At 38.4% G+C, this 23,624-nt stretch overlaps 1 protein-coding gene across 1 annotated transcript; it reads right to left on the reverse strand.

Annotated features, from left to right (window-relative positions):
- Window positions 1-5,288: 5,288 nt before the first annotated feature.
- Eyg (eyegone) lies at window positions 5,289-22,305 on the reverse strand. The gene is made up of 6 exons (XM_018542130.1): window positions 21,852-22,305; window positions 14,387-14,563; window positions 9,379-9,519; window positions 7,250-7,633; window positions 6,390-6,574; window positions 5,289-6,234 (listed from the first exon to the last, which is right to left on the reverse strand). The coding sequence occupies exons 1-6, from the start codon at window positions 22,303-22,305 to the stop codon at window positions 5,659-5,661; spliced, it is 1,917 nt and encodes a 638-aa protein (XP_018397632.1). The 3' UTR covers window positions 5,289-5,658.
- Window positions 22,306-23,624: the final 1,319 nt, after the last annotated feature.

Here is a 23,624-nt window from a genome sequence, read left to right on the forward strand (position 1 = left end):
CTCTGTCAAAACCTTTTTCTCCTCCTTCTTTCTGGATCTTCAGTAACGAGCGAACATCATTCTGAAAGGCTTCGACACTTTCGATGTATCGACGCTTAAATTAAGCTGTATATTTAAATGTTTTTATGTAGTGTCGTCGCATTTATTATATTTTGCGAGAATTTAAAAGGAAACAGACTTGTGTAGATAAGCGATTATTGAGCACCCAAATAATTGTCTTGATTATACACAGAGGCATCACTTATTTAATTATTTGTACACTCTTGAAAGAGATTTTCAAAATGAATGCAATTTTTACATAATTTATCAAAGTGAATTACTTATTAGTGAAATGTCTCATTCTGTAATCTCACTAATAAAAGTCCACCTCTAACAAAATCTGCAGTACAGGACTTTATCCCGAATACAAATCTCAAGACAGTTGTTGATGCGTATAAAGTTTTCGTCTTATCTCGCACTTGACGCGTACTTTCGTCAATTAAGAGAAGGCGTTTGTCGTTCATTTGCTCTTTCTCGCACGAAATGTTTGAATATTTTTTTACTGATCAGTGCGACGGAAGTGACTTAATACAATTTACGATGACAAATAACAAGTCGTGTCTGTCGGTAATTCCTTCGTCCTAATTCTCGTTAACGTCCTTCTCAGGCTATGGAAAGAACAATTTTGCTGAGAATCTCAAAATTTAGGTAGATACAGATCTGAAAATAATTTTATTGGATCATAAAAATAATTATATAGGAAATGTAAGGCAATAAAAAATGTTGACATACTAGTTTGAGCGTCCTACATAATTATTTTGAGAATCCAACGATATTTTTTAAAACTTCTGACATGTAACTATTAGGTCCACATTTTATATTTTTGCACTATGTAATCGTTGATTGCATCCTTTGGCTGTTTCTTTAAAAATCTGACGTATTCTATATTAGAATGTTAGACCTTATACTTATGCTGATTTGTTTGCATGTCGGTTGTATTGCTTTAAACTATATTTGCCGCTTTGAATTAATATTTTAATCGCATGTACTCAATTTATTTGATAACCATCCATAGCTTTCCAAGTTACGGTTACGGGATAACTCTCCCTTGGGAGGTGACCACTTTATAGTAGGTATGATAGCATAATTCGATATGTGTCAATACACCGGTTTTTGCTTTATTCTTGACTGATGATGGCTTGAAATGATTTTAGTATCTATAGCTAAATTTTGAAATGTACTCGAACCGTTCTTTCCGTGTGAACCTGGTAATATGCGAACGCAGCTAGCTTGGCAGGCAATATCTCATTGAGCAAAGGAGGAGGTGACTTTAACGTTAGCTCTCTCGCACCCCTTCCGTAAGCAATCGCGGCTCAAGACGGGGCCGACGTGCCCGCCGAGAGAGTAAGATCGTTAATCTTGCCGCGCGCCGATCGAGCGCAGATAGTAATTGTTACGTTCTGCTTTCCTGTGGCCGACCGTTCGACCGTGTCCGACGAGCCTCCTCCGAAGACTCGAGTCCGTCCCTCTCTCGCACGTCTCTCTTCGCGTTCTATTTCCCACCTTTCTTATTCCACGTGCGTGCACGCGCTCGCTCGCTCGCTCGCACGTCTCTTTTCTTTTCGCGTCGTCGGGAGTCGCCGACCGATCCTCACCCACCGACAGCATTAACGCCTTCGGCGAGTCTGTTGGCGCTACAATGCCGATATCCGTTCGCCACTCTTCTGCCGACTGTGTTTGCGTTGAATCTCTTTAGCTTGTATAGCGACGACAGGTGAATGGAATCGCGCGTGCGGAAGTTGAATAGGCTGCCAAGTTGCACGAAAAGAACGGTGTACTAAAGTGTCTCAAAATTAACTATATAGACACAGATTTGAAAAGAATTTTGTTAGAGCATCAAAATAATCATGTAAGACACTCAATCTGCTTCCTGGAATGTCGAAACTTTTAGCAGTACCGCCAATTATGCTTAAACATCTTATATTTATTTCTTATTTAGTTATTTTAATTAATTTGATAACAAAAGTAAATTAAATTATGTTATTTTTTATAATAAATAAAAGTATGTAAAAACTAAATTTTTAGATACTTTTTTTCGCTAATTTTTAGAAAAGAAAAATTGACCAGCAAATTTTCTCTAAATTCGAATCGTTTGCTGTTGTTCAGGAAACGGGTGGGTCTCTTCTCTCAATAAAGAAACTAGCACGATCGCTATCCTTTATCCAGGCTCTGATTTCGTTATTGGGCATCCTCCATCTGTTTGAGCCGTCCACTTTCAGACGGCTCAAATTACTTGAACGCGTAAAATAATGGTCGCTCCCGCACATACCACTTGCAAGCGCGGGGCCCGTTTTTCGTATCATCCTAATGTCCAAGTCGTTTCATTCACGCGCTAGTAGAATCGCACAGAATTCCCGTTTTAGAGTCCGGCTACCAAAAGGAGATATGAGCGTGAAAAGGTACGTCGATTCGTCGTGTTAACGCCATTAACGAGTCCGCTCGTATTACATGCTCGGCGACGTCTCTCGTTTCTCGTCTCGCCTCTCCGGTCTTCCTTCGATCTCCCGTGTCCGTTGGCTCCGCGTTTCCTCGTCCTGCCGTGCGCATATCCTCGACTCTCGTGAAGCGTGTCCATAAATTCGCCGCTCGCGCTGACCGTTGACGCGGGCCACGATATCCGAAATGTCGCGCGGATCCAATGTTTTCGTCCTCTCAACGGCTACAAGCGATTCTGCTCGTGGAGGAAGAGTGTCGCCCGGAGAAAACCAGTTTCGCGCGCAGATTCCTTATTTGCGAGCCCGACGAAACCGTAGATTCGAGTTAATCGTCGATGAGCCTTCCCTCGTTCGCGCGCTTTTTTCTCCCCCTTTCCTTCCACCCACCCTCCTCTATCTTTGAGCATTCTTTAGGTTAGACGCACAACTCGCGTCTTCCGACTGGTCTCAGAATGATCTCCGTTGTCGAGGAAATGGATTTCTCCTGATGGCAGTGATTATGCGGTCAAGTATAAAAAACATTATAGTTGCGACAACTGTATACAAGTTTTAAATGTCGTATTCCTGTACGTGGAAAGAAATATTTTGCTGAAATATCTAAAATTTTTAATACTAAATATAGATTTGAAATTAACTTGGTTGGATATCATCAAAATAATTATGAAAACCACTTAAACTCCTTGTCAGAAAATTAACTTTGTAACTATTGTACAATTCTTTAATATGATTGGTCTTGTCTTCTAATTTCTCCTGAGGTTAACAACTCGTCACTAGATGTGAATGTATATAATTATTTATATTAAAAATTTTGCAACAGTCGCATAAGTTGTTTTTTTTTCGACTGAACGCAGCCACTGACAACAATGCTATAAAAAATTTTAACATTCTACAACAACTAATTTCAACGTCCTAAATAATTATTTTGCAAATAAGTTAAATAAAAATCATTATTTTGATGATCCCCAAACAAAATTATTTTTAGACAGACTCACATCTAGCCTACAATTTTGGATACTTAAATAAAACCGTTCTTTTCATGTAATTGAATAAACTATATATATGTTTTCATATTCTCTATAATTAATATTATTATAATTGTAAAATAGTTTATCAGCTATTTACATTAATTCTACATAACGTAAAATTTATTTACATTGTTTTTCTTTAAATGTAGACTTGACGTTCTTGCTCCGCGAATTTTAGTTTTACTGCATTTAAATATAGGTATTTAATGGAAATCTCAAAGCGCGAGAGAAAACACGCGATGTATGAATACTTTCATGGTAGATAACGCCCGTATGCATCCGCGAAGAGCAAAAGAAGAAATTATCATCCAGGATTATTTTCCAAATTTTTTCCACAGGAAATTGAACGTTATCTGACAAATTTGTGCTATGTACTATGGAACATTAAGCAGGCTAGATAATTTTACCTTTCTTGTACCGTGCTCGTTCCTTTTCTTCTCGCTATTGACAAAACGGCAGTTTAAGTACACGGCTGAACGGGCATGAAGACGATATTCGCGAGCAGTTTAATAAGAGATATACCACGGAAAGAGACTTCAGGTGCGCGATCCGTAGCGGAATATCTTGTACCGTGTTAAGAGATATGCGGAAATATATTCCACTGAAGATAATTGCCGTAGAGCATAAATCAGAGGGCACCTAAAGCAGCTTGCAATATCGATTACTTGACGTATTGATTATATATCGTATAAATATGTATGTACATATAATTCAGAGAACAAACAATTATTTTTTTTATACTTTATTGTTTTCAATGTTTAAGTTTGGGTAAATTTCAAGTAAAATTTATGTGTTTAAGTTTAAAGTAATTTTTGAAAACCATTTTAGAAACAAAGAGATTGTTTTTGTTCACGTCGCATGCTCCAATACACGCCAACGTGCTCCTACCATAGTTTCTACTCACTCTAAGCACGTTGGAAGTGAATAGGAGCATGCGACTTTAACAAATCCAAGCTGACGTTATTTGTCAACGTTTTGACGCCAAAATGACATCTTGTTTCTTGAGTAATAAATAGTTGGGATATTATATTTCACTGTGTCATTCATTTATTATTCAATTTAGGATTGGAAGGAAATTGATTCGCTAAATAAACGAGAGTATATTTATGTAAATTTATTTCAATATAACATATTTTATTGTGCGGATATTTGATGGCTCGCCAAAAACTGTTTTTCGGAGGATAGTTAGAAGGAGAATTTGGAAGAGTTTGCAAGAGAGAATTGGGTTGTGACGCCGCGTGTGTGGATATTTACAAACGGTTTCAGTTAAATAAACATTATTTTAACACAGTTTCATATAGAATTATCCGTGTTTCCGATTATTTCTATTTCAAATATCTAGTTAACGCATATTCCTAATTTATTAAAGATTCGCTAGGACTAGTTCCGAATGAGCTCGAACAAACTCATTCCTTCTTCGCGGTATATATTTTTATTTCCTACTCGCACGAATGGCTTCCCAGGTAGATTTGAGCGATCTAACAGCGTTTGCTTTTGTCACGCGATATGCATCGATCACTTATCTAATCAACAATAATAATTACAATGACATTGATGACGCGACGTTGCGTTTCAATATTATACAGTTCGCAACACTTATTCGCATTCGCGATCGTAAGAAATCGTTCATGTTCATTATATAATAAGCAGTTCCATAGATATTAAAAACTTGAACCAATAGAGAGAAGAGCCGAGCCCGACAATAATGAGAAGAGAAGAAATATAAGATAAACACATACACGGTGCCGCATCTGATGTTACACGTTGATAATTATCGATTCGAGTCCGCTGAAGATGCAGCACGTTATCTGCAGCACTTGATCACTCGCGTGCTGATACGTCGATTCCGGATCGATGTTTTGCGGTTTACTAATATCTACTATTTTTCGTGATTTTTTTGTACTTGGCGCACTTAAAAAAAAAACATTTTCGTCACTTTTACACTCTTATCGGTCAACAATAGATTAAAAAAAACTGTGCAGCAACACACTTTGAACACTAGTAGTTATCTGATCCACGCGATTTGTGTGTGTCCAGCCAATATTTTTTCAATTCAATAAAAGCTGTAATGCGACCGCTTGATTTTTTTTTCTTTTTTTGCGAAAACATCACTTCGGATCCACGTCACTCGAAATCAAAACTAAGATATCACACCTCGTTCAGCGATCATGCTTCGTCAGTTCCAACGGTTGTTGGTCAGTCCAATGATCTCTCCAAGCGACCGGTGGCGATGACGGTACGTCCTGGTCGGAGTCCTGAACGTCGATCTCCTCGTCTTCGTCCTCGTTTTGATCGTAGCGTATCCTATGCGCCGATCCTGGACGCGGACCAAGACCAGATGATTGCCGCTGATCGTACACGGGACTGGTCGGTCTCGAAAGACCGGACGAGTCGTCACCCACTAGTTGACTGATCATCCGGAAGGCGCTAGGTTTCCTTTCCGGTTGCTTCGGTACTGACTCGTGCCTGTCGATCCTCTCGGGTCGATCGAGACCGGTGTCCCTGGTTACGGAATTAGCGACGACCGCGCGAAACGCGCTACTTTCGCCGCCCATGCCGGCGATGGAGCAGCTGGACGTACGCTGGCCGATAGTGGACGTAGCGGAGTGCGGTTGCTGCGGCGGCGGCTGCGGCTGCGGCGGTGGTGGTGGTGGTGGAGGCGGTGGTGGCGAGCGCTTTAAGAGGTTCATGCGCTGGTGACGACGCCACTTTGCCCGTCTGTTGGAAAACCAAACCTAAGAGTCACGAGTTAGGTCGTTAGAACGCTCGTGATCAAGTCGGACTGGAACGAAGCGACCGTAGTCCGCAGGGTCTTCTCCAATGTAAATGTCGAATTAGACCCTGCGTCGTCGCATCGGCTCTTTATCTTTATCTATTGGTAAATCCTCACCTGAACGCGGGCTTCCGAGAGCGACGTTTTCGAGGCGAGACGTTCGCGCGTCGACACACACGGGTAATGCGATCTCTCGAATTCCTTTTCGAGTTCCTCGAGTTGTTCCGGGCTGAATGTCGTGCGGTTACGCCGGAACTTTGGCTGCTCCGAACCATCTAAGCTTCCGTCATCGCCGTCGCCATCTGTACATTCATAGAAATACGTTTTCTATGGACTGTGCGTTTCTGAATACAGCAGCCCAAAAATAATTAACATTTTCTATATTGTTCAACTACTTAATAAAATTAAAAAAATATACATATATACTCTATAACTTCTAAATAAATACAAAATCGAGAAAATTTAGAATATGTTTTACATACATGATTAATATAAAAATATTCTGATTTTTCTACAAAAAAAAAAAGAAATATAAAATAATATATTTTAAAAGATTTCAACATGGCCGCCGCGACTACTCAGGAGCCTTAATGGTCTTGAATGGATGTTTCATTGAGCGTTTATGAGATTGAAAATTAAACATGGAATTGTTTATAAGATGTTGACAACTATTAAGATGTTTGTGAAAAAAAGAATATGTCAGCAAAAAATTCACCAAGTGTTTGCATCGTGCTTCCAAATGGTGTGACTATCTATTAATAAATTTGTTTATAAACAGTATGACATAACTCTTCATAAACAGATATAAACACAATTTTTCTTAAAAAATTTTCACCACAGAATGAAACTTTCTCTCTCTTTTTTCTCACTCTTCGTTTCTGTTAATCTTTGGCAAAAAGATACAAAATATTTTTATAGAACTAAGTGTAGTTTGTCGAACAGAATTTCGCGCCACATTAAAGACGTGTCTCTTTCACCTTGCAAATATCCACGAGCGATCGCGTCGGCGGCATGAAGTGCGTGTTCGGAAGTGCCCGCGGACGCAGACGCGGCTGCGGCGGCAGCCGCACCGGGACTCAGGGACGGTGGTAAAAGCAAAGCGGACGCGCCGGATATACCGGTGGCAAGAGGCGGTAGCATCCACGGGTGTCCGGCTGCTCCCGGCGCCGGCCAGCCCGCCGGTAGATGATGGCTGGTCGTCGGATGCTGATGCGAATTGAAATATGGATGCGGTCCAGCGGCCGCATACAGGCCATAACCAGCGGCACGCGCGAATTCCGCGGCCGCGCGTTCAGCCGCGCGGTTTCGCAATATCCGATTGATGCTGCTAACCGACGGCGCTGTCGCGTTACTGCAAACCCCTGAAACAGGTGAATACCGACATTGCGGTCAACGCGAGTCGCGAAGATACCGTTAACACATAATGCCATGAATACGATAAAGATCTCGTTATAAAGTTGTTCACAACTTCGTCATTGTTACAATGTTATAAACATAATGCAACTTTTGACGCTAGATATTTAATGTCAAATTTTTTGAATTGCAATCGTAGATTTTACCCAGCATAAAACTGGCAACAAGTATATAAGGGTGCGGAAACACGGAAATCTGTTAATTTTGTTAAAGCAGTTAATTTTGTTTTCCGCGTTTTCACATTTCTGCGCTTCATGTAATCGCACTGTAATACTTGCCCTTGTCGCAATCTTTAAAATGTTACAATATTACTAAACATTGTAACGTTGCTGCAGCAAGGTCGGTGCTGTATAGTTTAATTAAAAGTGATATAATATTACAAAAAAATAAGAATCTTTATGAAAATATAAAATGCAAGTAATTACAAAAAAAGAATACACAAAATATCACTTCAACTTTGTATTTGTAGGAAATCTCAATAAAAACACATCCAATGTAATATATGTAAAGCATATTTCCGGACTCTTCTAGAGAGAGAAGTACAAACAGTCTTGTTAGTTTTTATCTATATAAGATCTATAGTTACAGCAAAAGATATATCAGTTTACTTATTACATTATAATGATATTCGTGTTAGCACGAATGCTTCGAGAATGGTATGTGTGTCAAGAAGTAAGGTCGCAGAAACGCGTTTCTTAATTCTTTCGTTAAATTATACGTTACTCATATACGTGTAATCATGGACGGTGCATTCGCATGGCTTACAGAGGACGAGCATAATTAAGTAAGGAACACGCTAGTTTATGCATCGCGCTAGCAAAAGACTTAACGTTATGACTAAGCGCGTTCTAAGAGATATATCTACTGCGAAAATTAATCAATGTTAATGTGAGTCAAGTTGATCAATCTTTTGAACGCTTTCGCTTCGCAATATTATATTACGTTACCGCGTATTCATTCTTTATTCACCGTTAAATAATCGATTTGTAAATCATTATCTCTCTTTTCTCTGAACACGTATCCCCCTCAAAAAAGTAACACAAATCAAAAATATAACATTTGTCAAGAGAGAGAGAGAGAGAGAGAGAGAAAAGAAAATTGAATATTTTTTAAATAATTGTTTATAGAAGTATAATCCGTAACTGAAACGTATAGATCTTGGTAATCTTATGAAATTTTTTAAATTTTTATATAATGTAATAATTTAGAATAATTTATATGTTTCGAAATCTTATTTTTCACAGATTTATTTCTGTTTTATTGATATTATAATTATATACTGTACTATATTTATTCCAAGTCCAGATTTTGCAATTTCTTATATAGTTTTAGATTTTAAACTATTACAGATTAAACATAAGTTAATATAAATTAATCATAACTTGTGTTTGTGTTTCAAGTTTTAAGTTTAAAAGTAATATAAATATTAATTTTAGGTTGTGTTATGTTAGATAGTCCTAAAAACTATCCTTTGTGATTTATATTATTTTTCTCATTTTTATAATTATTTTTATTTTCTATTTATCTTGTATTATTTTTACTGATTGAAAGCCAATGTATTTAAAACACTATCCGCACATAATATTAAAAAAAATTTCGACTGGTGTCATCTTGCAGGGATATGACTCGAAAATATCATTCCAATAAGTGCCAATTTGGCAATTATTATTCTTACAGCAATTATTAATCTTACCTTCGGAGATTAGCCTCTCCCGGATTTCCCAAGCGAAGATAGTCGGATTCTCCCTTTTATATTGTTCGATCTTAGCGACGACAGCCGGTGTCGCTACTTTCGGCTTACTGCCACCGATCAGACCCGGTGGGCGCAACGTACCTGAAACACGATAAAGTGGGCTTCAAGGACACGATGCATTGGCAAAACTCCTGGCCCTCGATAAAATCGCTCGTAAATGGCGCCGCGACATGGCACATTTATATTTTGCGCCCTATTCGGCAACTCGGTCGTGCCAAAACTCGCGAAACTCGCCGTAATTCCCAAAAATCACGCGATGCACGCGCCTTGGAATCCGAATGTATCTTTCACAGGCATGATTGATGTGAAAAGAGTGATAATTGTAACATTATATATTATAATTGAACGGTATATTAAATGTAATTTGTTCCATTCACGTAAACATTCGATCACCTTGGATATTGTTCCATACAAAGTGTATTAGAATAGTGTTTTATTATGCTCGTTTCTAACAACGTAAATTAACTTTAACTCTCTATAAAACGACCCTTCGTTAGAACACGACGAAACCGAAATTGTTAATAGTACTTTAATTAATTTAGTGAAACTAATTAATTAAGTGTTTATGAGGTGTTTATTAAGTATTAATTTAGTGTTTGACATAGGTATGTATGGAATTCCATAACTTAGAAATTTGTATGTATGGAGTGCTCCACCGACCCTACTCTTGCTCCTCTCTTCTAAAGTTATATAGGGACATTTAATTTAAATAAAACATTAAAATATCGGTCACAGTTATAAATACATATATTTTAAGTCTACTATTTAGATTCACTGCGCTGTCATATATTCCACAGAAACCGAAGTTATAATTTACTACTCGTGGGAAAGACAATGAGCAACGCAGCAGTCAATTAGTCATGAATTAATTAGTACCTACAAGTGAATGCTAAGACGCGCACAGCTCCATAAGCATACATATCATAAGTACGAAAAGGTTACCTGCATATCATCGATTGCATATTGTTGATACCGTAAAAGACGTACATTATTCTAACGAATCAAATTTTAATGTGAATTTATAATATATAAAATTACTATAAAATACATACATATATTATAGTTAAAATAATTTATCACATTGTTATGTCGATTATGATAAAAAATAAAATCAAGCTTATTACACAAAGAGAACAAATTAATCAACAATAAAGATATTGTAAACTGAAGATATAATTTAATGACAAATAATTGAGTAGAAACGAAAATATACAATAATATAATATCAATTATATAATTGTGTATGAAAACTTTATTAAACAGTGACGATTGATACGTTTTGAATACATTGCAATCGCAATCAGAAAGAAGATTAATTTCTGTTAAAGTATTAAAAATTTTTTAAACAATTTTGTTGGACCATCAAAATTATCTTCCAAATTGTACACGTTTTCAACAAAATCGTTCTTTCCGTGTGCATTATATTAAAAAATTCCTCTTTTCTGTCAATGTTACGCTATTACTAATAATATGTAGGTATTCAAAGTTGTATACGTTGCGCTTAAGATATACCGCGTATCCGCTGTTTTTGCCCCGTTTCTCGCGAGCGACACGATAGAAGCGAAGAAACGAAAGTCACGCTCGCGTGCTAATATCAACGTCAACCATCGGGCGTAAAGGGTCCCTTTCGAGACTCGCCTCCCGACCCCAATTACGCGCGGATTCATCGTGGAAGGACGCGTCGTTCGTACTTAGATGCATGCATCATCCGTCATTCGCGTTCTGTGTCGCGCGGCGCGGACTGCCGAAGCGACGGAAGAGAGAGACGGAGGGAGGGAGGGAGGTATCCGTCAATCCGATGCCGAGAAGATTGTGAGAGGTAATGGAAACCAGAGGCGCAGGCAGACTTGAGCAATTATCGGTCGTTACGTACTATTATTAATAACAATAATGATGGCTAAACCCGGCAGAGGGTATCGCGTGCGCTCCCACGGATCAAGTGCGTGCCGGGTATATAAACGATGTATCCACCTAATAGGTATCCATGCCGCGAGCAAATTCCTTGCCTGCTATCCCGGTCTTTCTCCACGTTTCTTCCTCTCTTCGTCCTTTAGCTCCTCGTCTGTCTTTCCCCGTATCTATCTTTCCACCGCTCGATCTCTTCCCACCCTTTAGTTTTTCATTGTTGCTCCATTCGGCTTACTCCTTCGATTTGCTGCTTCTATGTGCACGTGCGTGCGTACATAAAATTTTTGAGAACCGACAGAGCGTTTTTAATAAAAGAAACCGCACGAAGCCAATTTCGTTAGCCGGTTAGGGTTACTCGCGCGAGTATCAAGTAGATGGATCGTCGTGGTTACAGGCCGAGAAGGCTGTATTCAACGGCGCGTCGCATGCGTGCGTTCGCGGCCGAGGTGATCTCTTTTATGAATTGATAATGAGAGATTAGTGTAATTATACGGCGAACGTGTATGTAAGAGCGTCGCGATGGAAACTACGAGCAAACAACCGCGGAACGCCTTCGGCATTGTCCACTCGCTGTCCAGTTATCCGCACTAGTGACGTGTGTTGAGCTTATACAACACACGCTTGAAATTTTCGGCATTTATCTCGCGTAGTCTCTCAATCCGTCTTTGAATCAACTCTTTGTATATAGCGAGGAGTTGAAGCCGCAACCTCTCAAGACACGAAAATCGATATAATCGAATCGTATTTTTAGTATCATTAATATGAATAAACGATCGCGATATAATTCATATCTGTTGTATACAATCGTAGATGCACAATAAGGGCCAAAGCATACAAAAAAACTTGAAGACAGTAAGACGTAAGCGCAGTGAGAACATGTTGAATTTATTACTTTTTTTTTATGACCTTATATTCTCAACTATGATTCGCTTACGTTTGTGCTCTTTAAGTTTTTCTACATGCTATATGGTCCTAAGAATAGCCTATGCGTTTCTACGTTATAATATGGAACTCTCACTATCGGTTTAGACATAAAAGAATAGAAAACGCATTCCCCCTGATTTTTTAACATCTTCATTAAAAAGCACATCTCTTCAATTCTAATAATATCTTTCTTCAACTCGATATTTTAAAGAGAGAGAGAGAGAGAGAGAGATGCTGATATAGTTAAATTCTTTCTAACAGAGCACATATGCTAAAATAGGGGAATGTGCAATACATCTATGTCGTTTATGTCGGCGACCATAGTTAGGTATAACGCCACTTGTCTCCTAGCTTCTTGAATTGCGTAAAAGGGGCCACTCGCTCACGCCGAGGGGATTAATTGTTCACTGTCGTTAAGTAATTGGTCGGCCGATTATGGTACATTATATTCACCTCGGACGTCTAAGGAGCCCGTATCCAGTGAGATGAAGACATTACCGGCGCGCCACGAACGGTATTTTTACGAGCGGCTCGTAAAGTTAACGAGGACCGCGAGGCCTACCTATAGGCATGAGGTCTCTCTACGAGAAACTTGAGCGTTCCACAGTGATGCTCGGTGGCTCGTCTCCATTTTTTTATTGTTTGCCTCGGCGCGCGATTCTTCTTCCTCTTCTTTTGCCCTTTCCTCCTCCTTCTCCTCCTCTTCCGTACCTTTTCTTCTTCTTTCTGGCCTTTCCTCGAATGCGATCCGGGCTTTCCGTTCGTTCGTACCCAACAATTCTCGTTTTCGTTTAGAGTCTAAATCTCCGCAAGTTTCACCGCGTTCTCGCATGCAAAACCGCACTTGCGTACTCATCTCGAAAGCACCTCGATCTGCATTTAACTCGTGACGGTCGAAGATACACGGTACGAACAGCAACACGAATAGTCACGGAGAACGCAAATGTCGGGAAGCTCAGGCTACAATTTCTTATAAGCGTTTGGCCCTGAGATATATATTTTTTTCTTGAGAGTTGTAAATGATGTAAATCTTTATATTGACTAGAAAGGAAACGGCATGATGGGAGACACTTTCATTGAAGTTGATGTAATTTAATTTAAAGCCAGATACGGCAAATTCATAAAATTTCAAAAAGCAGCAAGAATCGAAACTTCGTATTAATCTCCTGGAATGTAGAGAGACTGGTGCAATCATATTGGTGAATTATTCAAGTTTGTTGTGCCGAGGTGCTGAAATTTAATGCGTGAAAGAAGTAGTTATTACGTGTTAATTCTGGCGAGCTAACGAGCTTCGAGTGGCTGATGCGCTCTTCATAACGCTCGTTATGTCTGACCATGCCTTTTGTAAGTTTGAGGCTGTCCTCTGCCTTGCTTGGAATCGTTCGAAACGTTAACGCGGTATCGTTTGTGGTCGCCGGTAATTGCCGCGTGAATCACAGAGAAAAGGTACAATATTCGAATTAAAAGAGGTACACACAGGAAGAGGGAAGGGGGGGGGGAGAAGAGAGAGAAAGATCTATATAAGAAAATAGAAGAAAAGATTTAAATATAAATAAGTCTTATCCCCTTGTTTTAAAAAATAAAGAGAAAAGAAAGCGTCCAGTTAGATAGGAAAATATTATGTTAGTATTGTTTCTCTCTCATGAGTAGGAATTATTTTAAAACTTTATTTGACAAATATATGATAAAAACCTTTTATATCTAATAGTTCTCGACTTTGGAAAATCTTCTCTTATGCATCTTCTCCACAATATCTATTTTTCTCTCATTTCCGAAGGATCGATGATATTCTCGGAACGTAGAATATAAATGGATGATTTCTGCCTTGACTTTCGTATCGAAATTACGTACGTACATAATGCGTGCGTGGCGCTCGATACTCGCGATAGGTACCTATAGTGGTTGACGAACATAATAGCGATATGTCAACGGAGTAGTTTCCCTACGTAAGTTCTCGTGTTTGGAATGTCAGCCAATAATTTGCATATTCTTATCGTCAACGATAAGAAAAAGAAAAAAAACAACGTCGGGTATAATATATATCGAGCGTATCATGAACGCGATTCTCCTCGCGTAAGGCAGCTCGCGGTAAATCGTAAAAATATACTTTACAAACCTAAAAGTTTTGTAACGACTGCGCCCTGTTGGTTTAATGACAACACGTGATTGGCGAGATCGTTGTAATGCCTGAGTGCTCCTAATCCATGTGACAATTCGATTAGACGTTGCCGCGATGCGTTGCCGTTATTGCCGCTAGCGAAAGGACCGGCCGTACAATTTTGTAAATTCACACCTGCAATCAAAGAAATATTTCATTGTAATACGTATAATAACGACTCTAATTGCTGTAGGACGAAATATCGTTCTGTGTTTCGAGATTATTGTATAACACATCTTCTTGACTCTGAATTATTTTCGTACACTGATTAACAAGATTCGAGAGATTGATGATTTTACAGGTCACAATATTATTGTATAACACATCTTTTTGACTCTGAATTATTTTCGTACACTGATTAACAAGATTCGAGAGATTGATGATTTTACAGGTCTGAGATGGATCTACTTTTCTCACAAAGATCCTTTTTAGGATCCCCAAAGTCAATTGAATGCTTCGTTAAATTAACAATCGGCTGCGTAATCGCTGTGACGAAAGTGGTCACGGTCAAATAACTTCACGTTCAGGCACTTTAAGTTGCTAAACGTGATCTCGCGATCCTGTTATTGATACGGTTTTAAAGAATGTTAAAAGCGCAGTCAAGAGATAGGTACCTGTCATTCAAATTATGGTTAATAATTAATTTATATATTTATATTCGCATCGATATTACCTCGTACAGCATCTTTTTAATAGTATCATACATTACTTTGGTTTCAAGTGTTTATCAATGTGATTTCAATTTTCAATGATTATCGTTGCTTTTACATGATCATTAACATGCAAAATCCAATCAACTCTCTAAGTTTCTTGAAGAGTGAAATTTCATTTTAAAAGAATGAAAAATTCAAGTGTTGCAATTTTTTGCAACAAATAATAAATTTGCAAAAATTGCAACAAACAATTATAATAAGCCCGCGTACGTTCTTTTATAGCATTACAAAAAATATTTTCCTGTTACGAGTTAAATAACCGTGACACACGATCTGCGCAACTTCTGATTATTGATACAACTTGATCTGAAAACCACCGGATGTTTCATTTATAGATTTTTTTGTTCTTAGTGAAAATGTAGCGACAGTATTTTTAAATAATAATAAGCCAAAAGGACAAAAATGATACCAAGAAAGCGAAGAATATGCTAAGTGGAAAATTGACTCGTAAGAAATAATCTTCGTGGAAAGAAAACGTAATTACACAGCATAGCCAATAAAATGGCGACAAGGCGAAATGAGGGTTCAAGCGTAAATCGACGCAAGCTTAAAGATAATATGAATTAAATGTGAGATAGATGTTAATTACTGTACCGGCAGTGTCTGCGATCAAAATTATGATGTGCTTATTATAGGTTCAGCTTCCTCGTAATCGCACTGTCGACTAATCTTAACAACGTTTAGTGCGGAGAGTCGCCCAGATGCCAATTTACGATCGAACGATATATGGCAATATAAAGAGCGTGTAATACCTGTCATTTGGTAAACGAGGAGCGCAATAGCTTTTTATCCAGTAGATCTTACATAAGGAGTACGGCGATCGCGGGAGGAGAGACCATCGGATGAAATTAAATTCTGAGTGTTGGTAGAAAACAGGTCCGCCGAGCCTCATTTGTATCGCGTTGTTTTAATTGGTTTCAACGAGTGAACTCAGCGTGAATTCGCGGCAGTTCGTTTACATAGTGAGAACGTCTAATTAATTAGTCCTTTATGAGCTAAGTGTATTGCCAATCAGTTCGGTAAATGCATCTTGCGCAGATCATTTGCAATTTGTAATCGAACGGTCGCTTTCGCACAATTTATGACGATAATATAGTTGAATTATTAATAGCTCCTCATCAGCATATTTAGATTAACTCTGTAATTTGGACAAGGAAAATTGACGTGTGATATTTTTTGGACGAATTTATTATAATGTCGCGATGTCATGTGACTCCGTATGAAAACGATGGATTCGACAGGAAATCGACAGGTCGCAAGTTTAAATTCCGCATTTCAATCGTGTATACGGAAAAATTTCGTAATCCTTACCGATCGAGAGCAGCGCAGATGAAACTCGACTTAACATCTAGAGTGACTCCTTTGACTATGGTTCAGACATGGTTAGGGTCTGTGTTCTACTCATTTTCTTAATCACTTACATATTTTCAGATCTGTATATCTCTAGCAAAAATTTTTAATACTTGAGCAAAATCATTTTATCCGTGTACTTTACACATTGTTAAACGTCGGACATAGTAAATACATTTTACATATTCACATTTTTACGATCTTTTTAGTCTTATTACCATTTAAAAGTATTGTTACTACAATTTCATGTCAATTATATTCGTAAAATTCCCGGGGATTTTTTTGTTGTTGCAAGATTGAAATGCTACTAAAGTTATTTTCCAAGGAATCTCGTTTGCGACGGTTATACTCGAAACGTCGAATAAAACTTGTGCAAATCCCGCGAGTCTCGCGCCTGTCCCATTCGCTTCGAATGGCACATCGGGCGCGCATTCCGCGCTCGTTTCGTGTCAAAGCGATCGGAGGTGTCGTGAAAACGAAAGTAGCCGATGCACAGAAAGAAATGCGTCCCATCGTTGCATCGACACCAAGCGGGAACCGGTTCTGAACGAGTTCTGGCATCAGGCCTCACGGTATATTCGTCCATACATTCGAAATCGCCGCCGGTAAAGACCGATCGCTTGACACGACAGTAATAGATAATAGAGAGAAAAACTGGAAGGTCGATTCTCTTTCTGCGGACTCGGCGACTTGGTGCGATCATTCACTTTGCGCTTCCGATGAGTGGTTTTATCATCTGGACCAAGTCTGCTCAGATGGTTTCAAGTAAAATCGCGTCGCATTACGAGTGTTTGCTGATGATGCACGAATTAAGTTAACTCTTAAATGCAGACCGTTCGTTTGTCACACAAAGATAAAACACACTTGAATCATTCAAAATAAATGTTCAAAGGGAAATGAATGCATGCAGTGTCAAGTTCATGTCATATAGAAAATGAATCGAATATAGAGTCTAACGAATGGCATAACTTAAGCTATATTTAAATTGATTTTTTGAAATGCAATCTGATAATATTGTTTACGAATTATTATAAAAGTTATAAATAAATCCGATAATTTTACATAGTAGCTCCTGCTTGTTTTTGTGTGCGGAAAGTGCTAATCCTTCTTAAAATACGATACGATAATTTACGTTGTTTCCGATGTTGAGCTCAAGCTAAATACATATAAATACATATGTAGTCTAAATTTTCAAGATATTTACCTTATAATAATTTTAATCGAGTAGAAATCAAACTTTGTGTGTAAGTAAAATTGGAGCGTATATTTATTTTGCATTTTTTTACACGCGCAAAAAGGTTTAAACACATAGATAGTTTACACTCAAGGACGACATCTCGCAAAAAAAATCATATATTATCGGACTGTAATTTGTACAGAAATCGTGTTAAAAGTCAATTATACATAGTCGATAATAATTGATATACACATGATACAGACAAGCATTTTACGTAATAACTCGTTGATTGATGGAGTCCATGACGAGATGGTACACCCAAGAAAGAATTGAGAAGGGACTCATCTACAAATAAAAATATCCATACTTTTTGACATTATATGTTTTAGATAAATTTAGAAAGTAATAAACATGAAGTTTACACGGAAAGAACAATTTTGTACTTCTTATGTACCAAATCCGTATATAATAGGCACTGTTGGCATTACCCGAGCAATGTTGACATTGCACATTAAGCAACTTCCGCGTAACATAGGTCTAAAAATTTATATGAATACAAGTCTGAAAATAATTTTGTTGGTTCATCAAGAAAGAAGTATCTTATCACCCCCCCCGTGCCATAAAATGGATGTTATTATTTATAATTTACTAGACAAGTCTAGTTAAATTTTTATGGATACTTGAACAAAATTAGTGTCGAAGAATGAATACTGCCAAAAAGGAAATTCTTAGCGAATTCCTTGTAACCTGGTTAGCAAGTATAGTATATTCTACGCGTAATTAGTGCATATATCTTTGATCGGACGATTGGTAACAAAGTGCCGCGCGAAGACAGCTATTAGCCGCGAGGTATACCTGTTTCAAAACACTCTGGGTGTGTACGATCGTAAAATCCCAATCCCGTGGCATCGTCTGCTACCAAGTATCGAGTTGAACGTCGGAAACAACATGAAATCGTATCGAATCTTAAGCAGGATTAGCGCACGCAAAACAAGCAGGAGCTTGTCAAACTATCGGATTCATTTATATAACTTTTAATTCGCCAACAGATTGCATTTCAAACAGTCGATTTAAACATGATGATTTAAACTACTTCATTCTTTCTAAATAGAGACAACTTATTTATAATAGTTCGCAGACTAATATAATTCTTATTGCGTTTATGATTTTGATGATGAACGCTACATGGTCGGAAAAGAATGTTACTCTTTCAATGCAATCATTAGATATGACTTGGTTATTTATGTATTATATTAGTATCTTTCATATGACAGTTGATATGGTCAAGTGTCATAATGTGCTATCAGAACACCTGAAACACATTTTCTTTTGTCCTGTCTTGTCTTTTTCTCTTTCTTTCTGCTCGCTCGCTCGCGAAGACGTTACGTACATGGTATCTGCCTCGAAACGATCTGGGTGTGGTCGTAAAATCTCATGGTTCTGGAACGAAGTGCTCCATGAACGCGAGAGAATCGAGAGTACCCGCGGGATGGACGGGTATTGAGCGTTAAACGAGAGTAATACGTTCGCCGATCCGAAGAAAAGTACTCGCGTTGCCAACGCATTGAAACCGGTTCCGAATGAGTGCGATACTTGGTAGCCCCCGTGCTCCGTCTGGCAAGTGCAAATCGTGAAAAAATCCGCGAACGCGCGGTAGTTGAACATGTCGTCGTAGGCGCATATCCCAATCGAGCACTTCCTTTTATACTTTTATCAACGGTTTTACGAGGCAAGCTGAGGCAAGCAACTATAGGGAGCATTTCACGCTGCAGCAGACATTCGTGCATCGCAGAGAGCAAGTAAACAGTCCGCCGCATTACACTCGTTTTTTGACAACTCAATTAGCGGCTAAAAAGAGGCGACAATAATCATTGATAATGATCCGCGACAGAACGCATCGTGTTTGTTTAGAGTATTTTACGCAAAAAAAAAAACTTTGTTTATATTTGAATATTGTATCTATTCTTTAATATTTGTTAAAAATTTAGCTAGATGCAGATCTGAAAATAATTTTGTTTGGATCATCAAAATTATAACTATAAGACATATTAAAGTTGATTGTTAGAAATTAAAAGATACTTTTTGCAGTATCATCAAACTTTCTATATAATTATTTCGATAATTGAATAATATTATTTTCAGATCTGTATCTAGATAAATTTTTAATTACTTTAGCAAAATGTTCTTTTTCTACATAATATTTTGAAACTGTTTGAAATTTTGTAAACTGATTTATTTGATATAATATGAATTTTATGATGAGACGATTAAAATCGTGACAATTCTGAAATATCTCTGAAACAAAAATTATTTCGTATATATGGATATTGTACTCTTCTATTTTTACGATTTACACAAGTTGAACATTATATAACATTTCAAAATTGCGATCAAGATTCTGCAATCTTCCTGAGATTTTTTTAAAAGCGAAAAATCCTTCCATTAATCCGTTGGTTATTACACGACAAGTTCTGTACAGGTGTTTGCCTGTACAGGTGTCCAATGTTAACTGTTACCATCTCGCATCGAAAGGTTCGCGCGGTGAAAGATCGTGAGGCGATTCATAATTTAATTAGTTATTTGGTTATCTCTCATCAAAACAAGATATAATCGCTATACTCATTTGTCGATCGTCGTATGCGTCACATATTTAACTTTTACGTTGTCTGGAACATAGAGTGATTAAATTGTGTGTTACTGTTATTATATTTGTAAATTATAGGTTTATTAGTTGTTCAATATAACGTTAATAATAAATTAATAACATACTATTATGTGAAATGTATGTACATAAAACAAAATATAGTTAATCAGAGGATTTTTTTAATTTGTTTAATTTTGTATTTATCGAAATAGTCAAATTTTATTTCAAAAGCATACGATGCTATCACACATGTCAAAAAACCTTGACAAAATCGATAATAAGCGAATTTTCCAAGAAAAATTATTTTATTATCATAAGTTTTAAAAAATTCCCACGTTTTTTGCTTCGTTATTTCGTTCCATTAATTATTGTCTCTATTTTTAATAGTCGTTAAAGTATATTCAGGTGTTTCGGATATTCGGTCTTTTCATGAAATAACAATTTGAAATTTCAATATTGCCGTATTGTACAATTTTGGTATAATAAAGCCCATGAAACACACAATTGTAAATAATGATACGTGACGTATTATCGATTTATCATGACGCAACGAAATTAATTGGGTTTCCTTTGCTTACACATGTATATGTACACACGTCTTATCTCAGTATCCAAGAAAGAAAGCGAAATCAGAACGTATATAAAAATATTTCTATAACAGAACACATCTCTATGTCGCGTTTAGTGAGTATTAATTAAAATTTGTTACAACGCGTATATGGTAGTTATATTTAATTGCAACATGAAAATGCTCAATGAAAATAGCATCATTAAGATCTTTCTAAGATGTTTATGAGCAAATTGTTAAATTATTAGTTAATTTAATTTATGATATTGCTACAGTTGTTTAGTCAAATTGCATTTTGAGACCGAAAAATCATTTCGATGCGCAGTTTAAATAACTAAGTACGTAATACTAGGTATATAAATTCAGCGAATTATCTGAGAAAGTACCAGAGTACCTACTTGAGCGTTAAAGATTTTATTCTTTACTTGTTATATAATCACATTTACAGTTTTTAGAAAATTCTTTAATATTGTTGAATGAAAACATTTATCTTATCATATTGAACATTCCGCGCGAATCAATTATTATAATGAGTTTAGGATATAGCTGAGGATCTCAAGTGTTTATACACGGAAAGAATTTGGCTAAAATTTACTGATGGATACGAATCTGAAAATAATTTCGTCGTTGGATCATCGAAGTAATTTTATTAAAAATTTAAACTGATTGCTAGAATATCACACTCTTTTGCACTCTTTATTTTTTAGTTTTCGACATAATTATTTGGATGATCCAATCCAGCAAAAATTTAGTTCTTTCAGTAAAACCGTTCTCTCCGTGTATCTTTAAACGATTTGTATATATGAGACTGTGCTTATTCTAAATAATGATTTATTTGATACTTGTTAATGGAGAACTAAATCGTGTGAAAAGAAAACAACGAAAAAGGAGCGCGGGAACTTAAATGGAACGTTAAATCGAATTCGACGAGAATAATCGGATTCGATTCGACTTCGCATTTCTATACTCACCATCGATCAGGGAAGCAGGTACATTCAACTGATGATGCGCCGCCGGATGGTGATGGTGCGGTGGATGTACCTGCAGCAGGTGCGATCTCGTCTGGGAGAAGGTCGGTGACGGTGGTTCCCAAGGTCGGGCAACACCAGTGCTGGCGGGAACGTCTTCGTCCTGGCAGCAGAACTTGTCGCTTGCGCTTGAGGCGGTCGTACCGGTGCAATTCGCGACTCCATGTCCGTCATTATTGTTGATACTAATCTCTCCGTTATTATTATTGTTATTGGTACCGCTACTGCCATTGTTCGTGAGACGCGTGGTAATTGCGCCCGTTGCTGGGCTACCACTACCACTAGCACTGCCACTGACACTACCACTGCCAATGCCGTCGACCTGTACCATTTCGCTGTCGATCGCAGCCGCCGACTTGGCAGTACCAGGAGGGGTCGCGACGCCGCCACCGATCATCATCACCAGACGATCTCACCTCCGCCCCCTCCACGCTCAGCAACGGCTCCTCCCTCCTCCCGTTCTTCCTCCACTTCTGCGAATGTCTGTCTTCGAATCACTTCCGTTTTTCGCCGTCAACGGACTTTTCCTACACGAATACTGAATGCCTCCTGCTGATTAACGTATCATCTGGCATTACTCTCGTTCGAAGGATAGCGATTAAGATAATATTCTCTTATGCGTTATTGAGCAATACCGCTTGACGAGCATTTCTCGGCCTGTGGAAATGATATATCGTAGTTAAGGTCGTATGTTTCGCCATTGTCCAAAATTCGAATATATACTGCACTGTTTACGTACGCATCAACAGAGTCCGATACGGAAATTCAACGCATTCCCGTCTTATATCCTCGTCGAATATCTGCAGTTCCCATTTGTTTTCAAAAAACTTGAACTTATCTTCATTCAAAACTGCAGTCCACACTAAACTGTCATCACGTGGACAGCCACTATCATCCTTCTGACAGCACGCGGACTCGCGTCCCATAAGACGCAAAATCGACGACCGAATCGCTACGGAACTGATTAGCAGAGCGGAATAACTTGTCCTACGATCGCGCGATGACGATCGTGACGCATCGCGTCGCGAGCTTTTACGTCGGCCGTCGCGACAGCCTAGTCGAAGCCGAGGAAACGAAGGCGCGGAATACTGAAGCGCAGGCGCCTTCGATCAAGCTCGTTCTCCTCCTTCTTCTCTCCTTCTCCTCCTCCTCTTCTTTCTTCTCCTCCACCTGGTCCTCTTCCCTCTCCTGGTGCTCTTTCTCGCGTGTCGATCGCCCTCTCGTTTCTTCCGCCTACGAGGGCTCCCTTCTCCAATGACAGGCAACGAGGGCTACTACGCGGTATAGCTACCGGGGTAGCTTGCTCGCGCTCCGCCGGATTCGAGCGGATTGCCTTCCGCTCGGGGTTTCGAAGCGCACCCAGACCTACCCCCTCCCGCGACTTGCCGAGGTGAGATCAAGATTTAATGTGACGTGACTCGCTCCATATACGCGACCGATTTCTCCCCTCGTACCCCGTTCATCTTTTTCCTTTCGACACACCAGATCACCAGATTCTTTGCGCACTATCCCTATAGGTATAGAAAAGAAATCGTAAAAGAGGGAAATGTGTGAACTTTGTGGCACGAAAATTATTCTTCTTCTCTTATTTCTATATCCCTTCGACAGTTCTACTGCTCCTCATCGATGCACCATTTCTCTTGTCACGCGATCGACTTGCCGAAGCTGTCGTGCTCGAGCGAGAGGAATATAGGTTTTTCAATTCGTCTCTTTTTA

Source organism: Cyphomyrmex costatus, unplaced genomic scaffold, assembly GCF_001594065.2.
Source record: "Cyphomyrmex costatus isolate MS0001 unplaced genomic scaffold, Ccosl1.0 scaffold306, whole genome shotgun sequence".
NCBI lineage: Eukaryota > Metazoa > Arthropoda > Insecta > Hymenoptera > Formicidae > Cyphomyrmex > Cyphomyrmex costatus.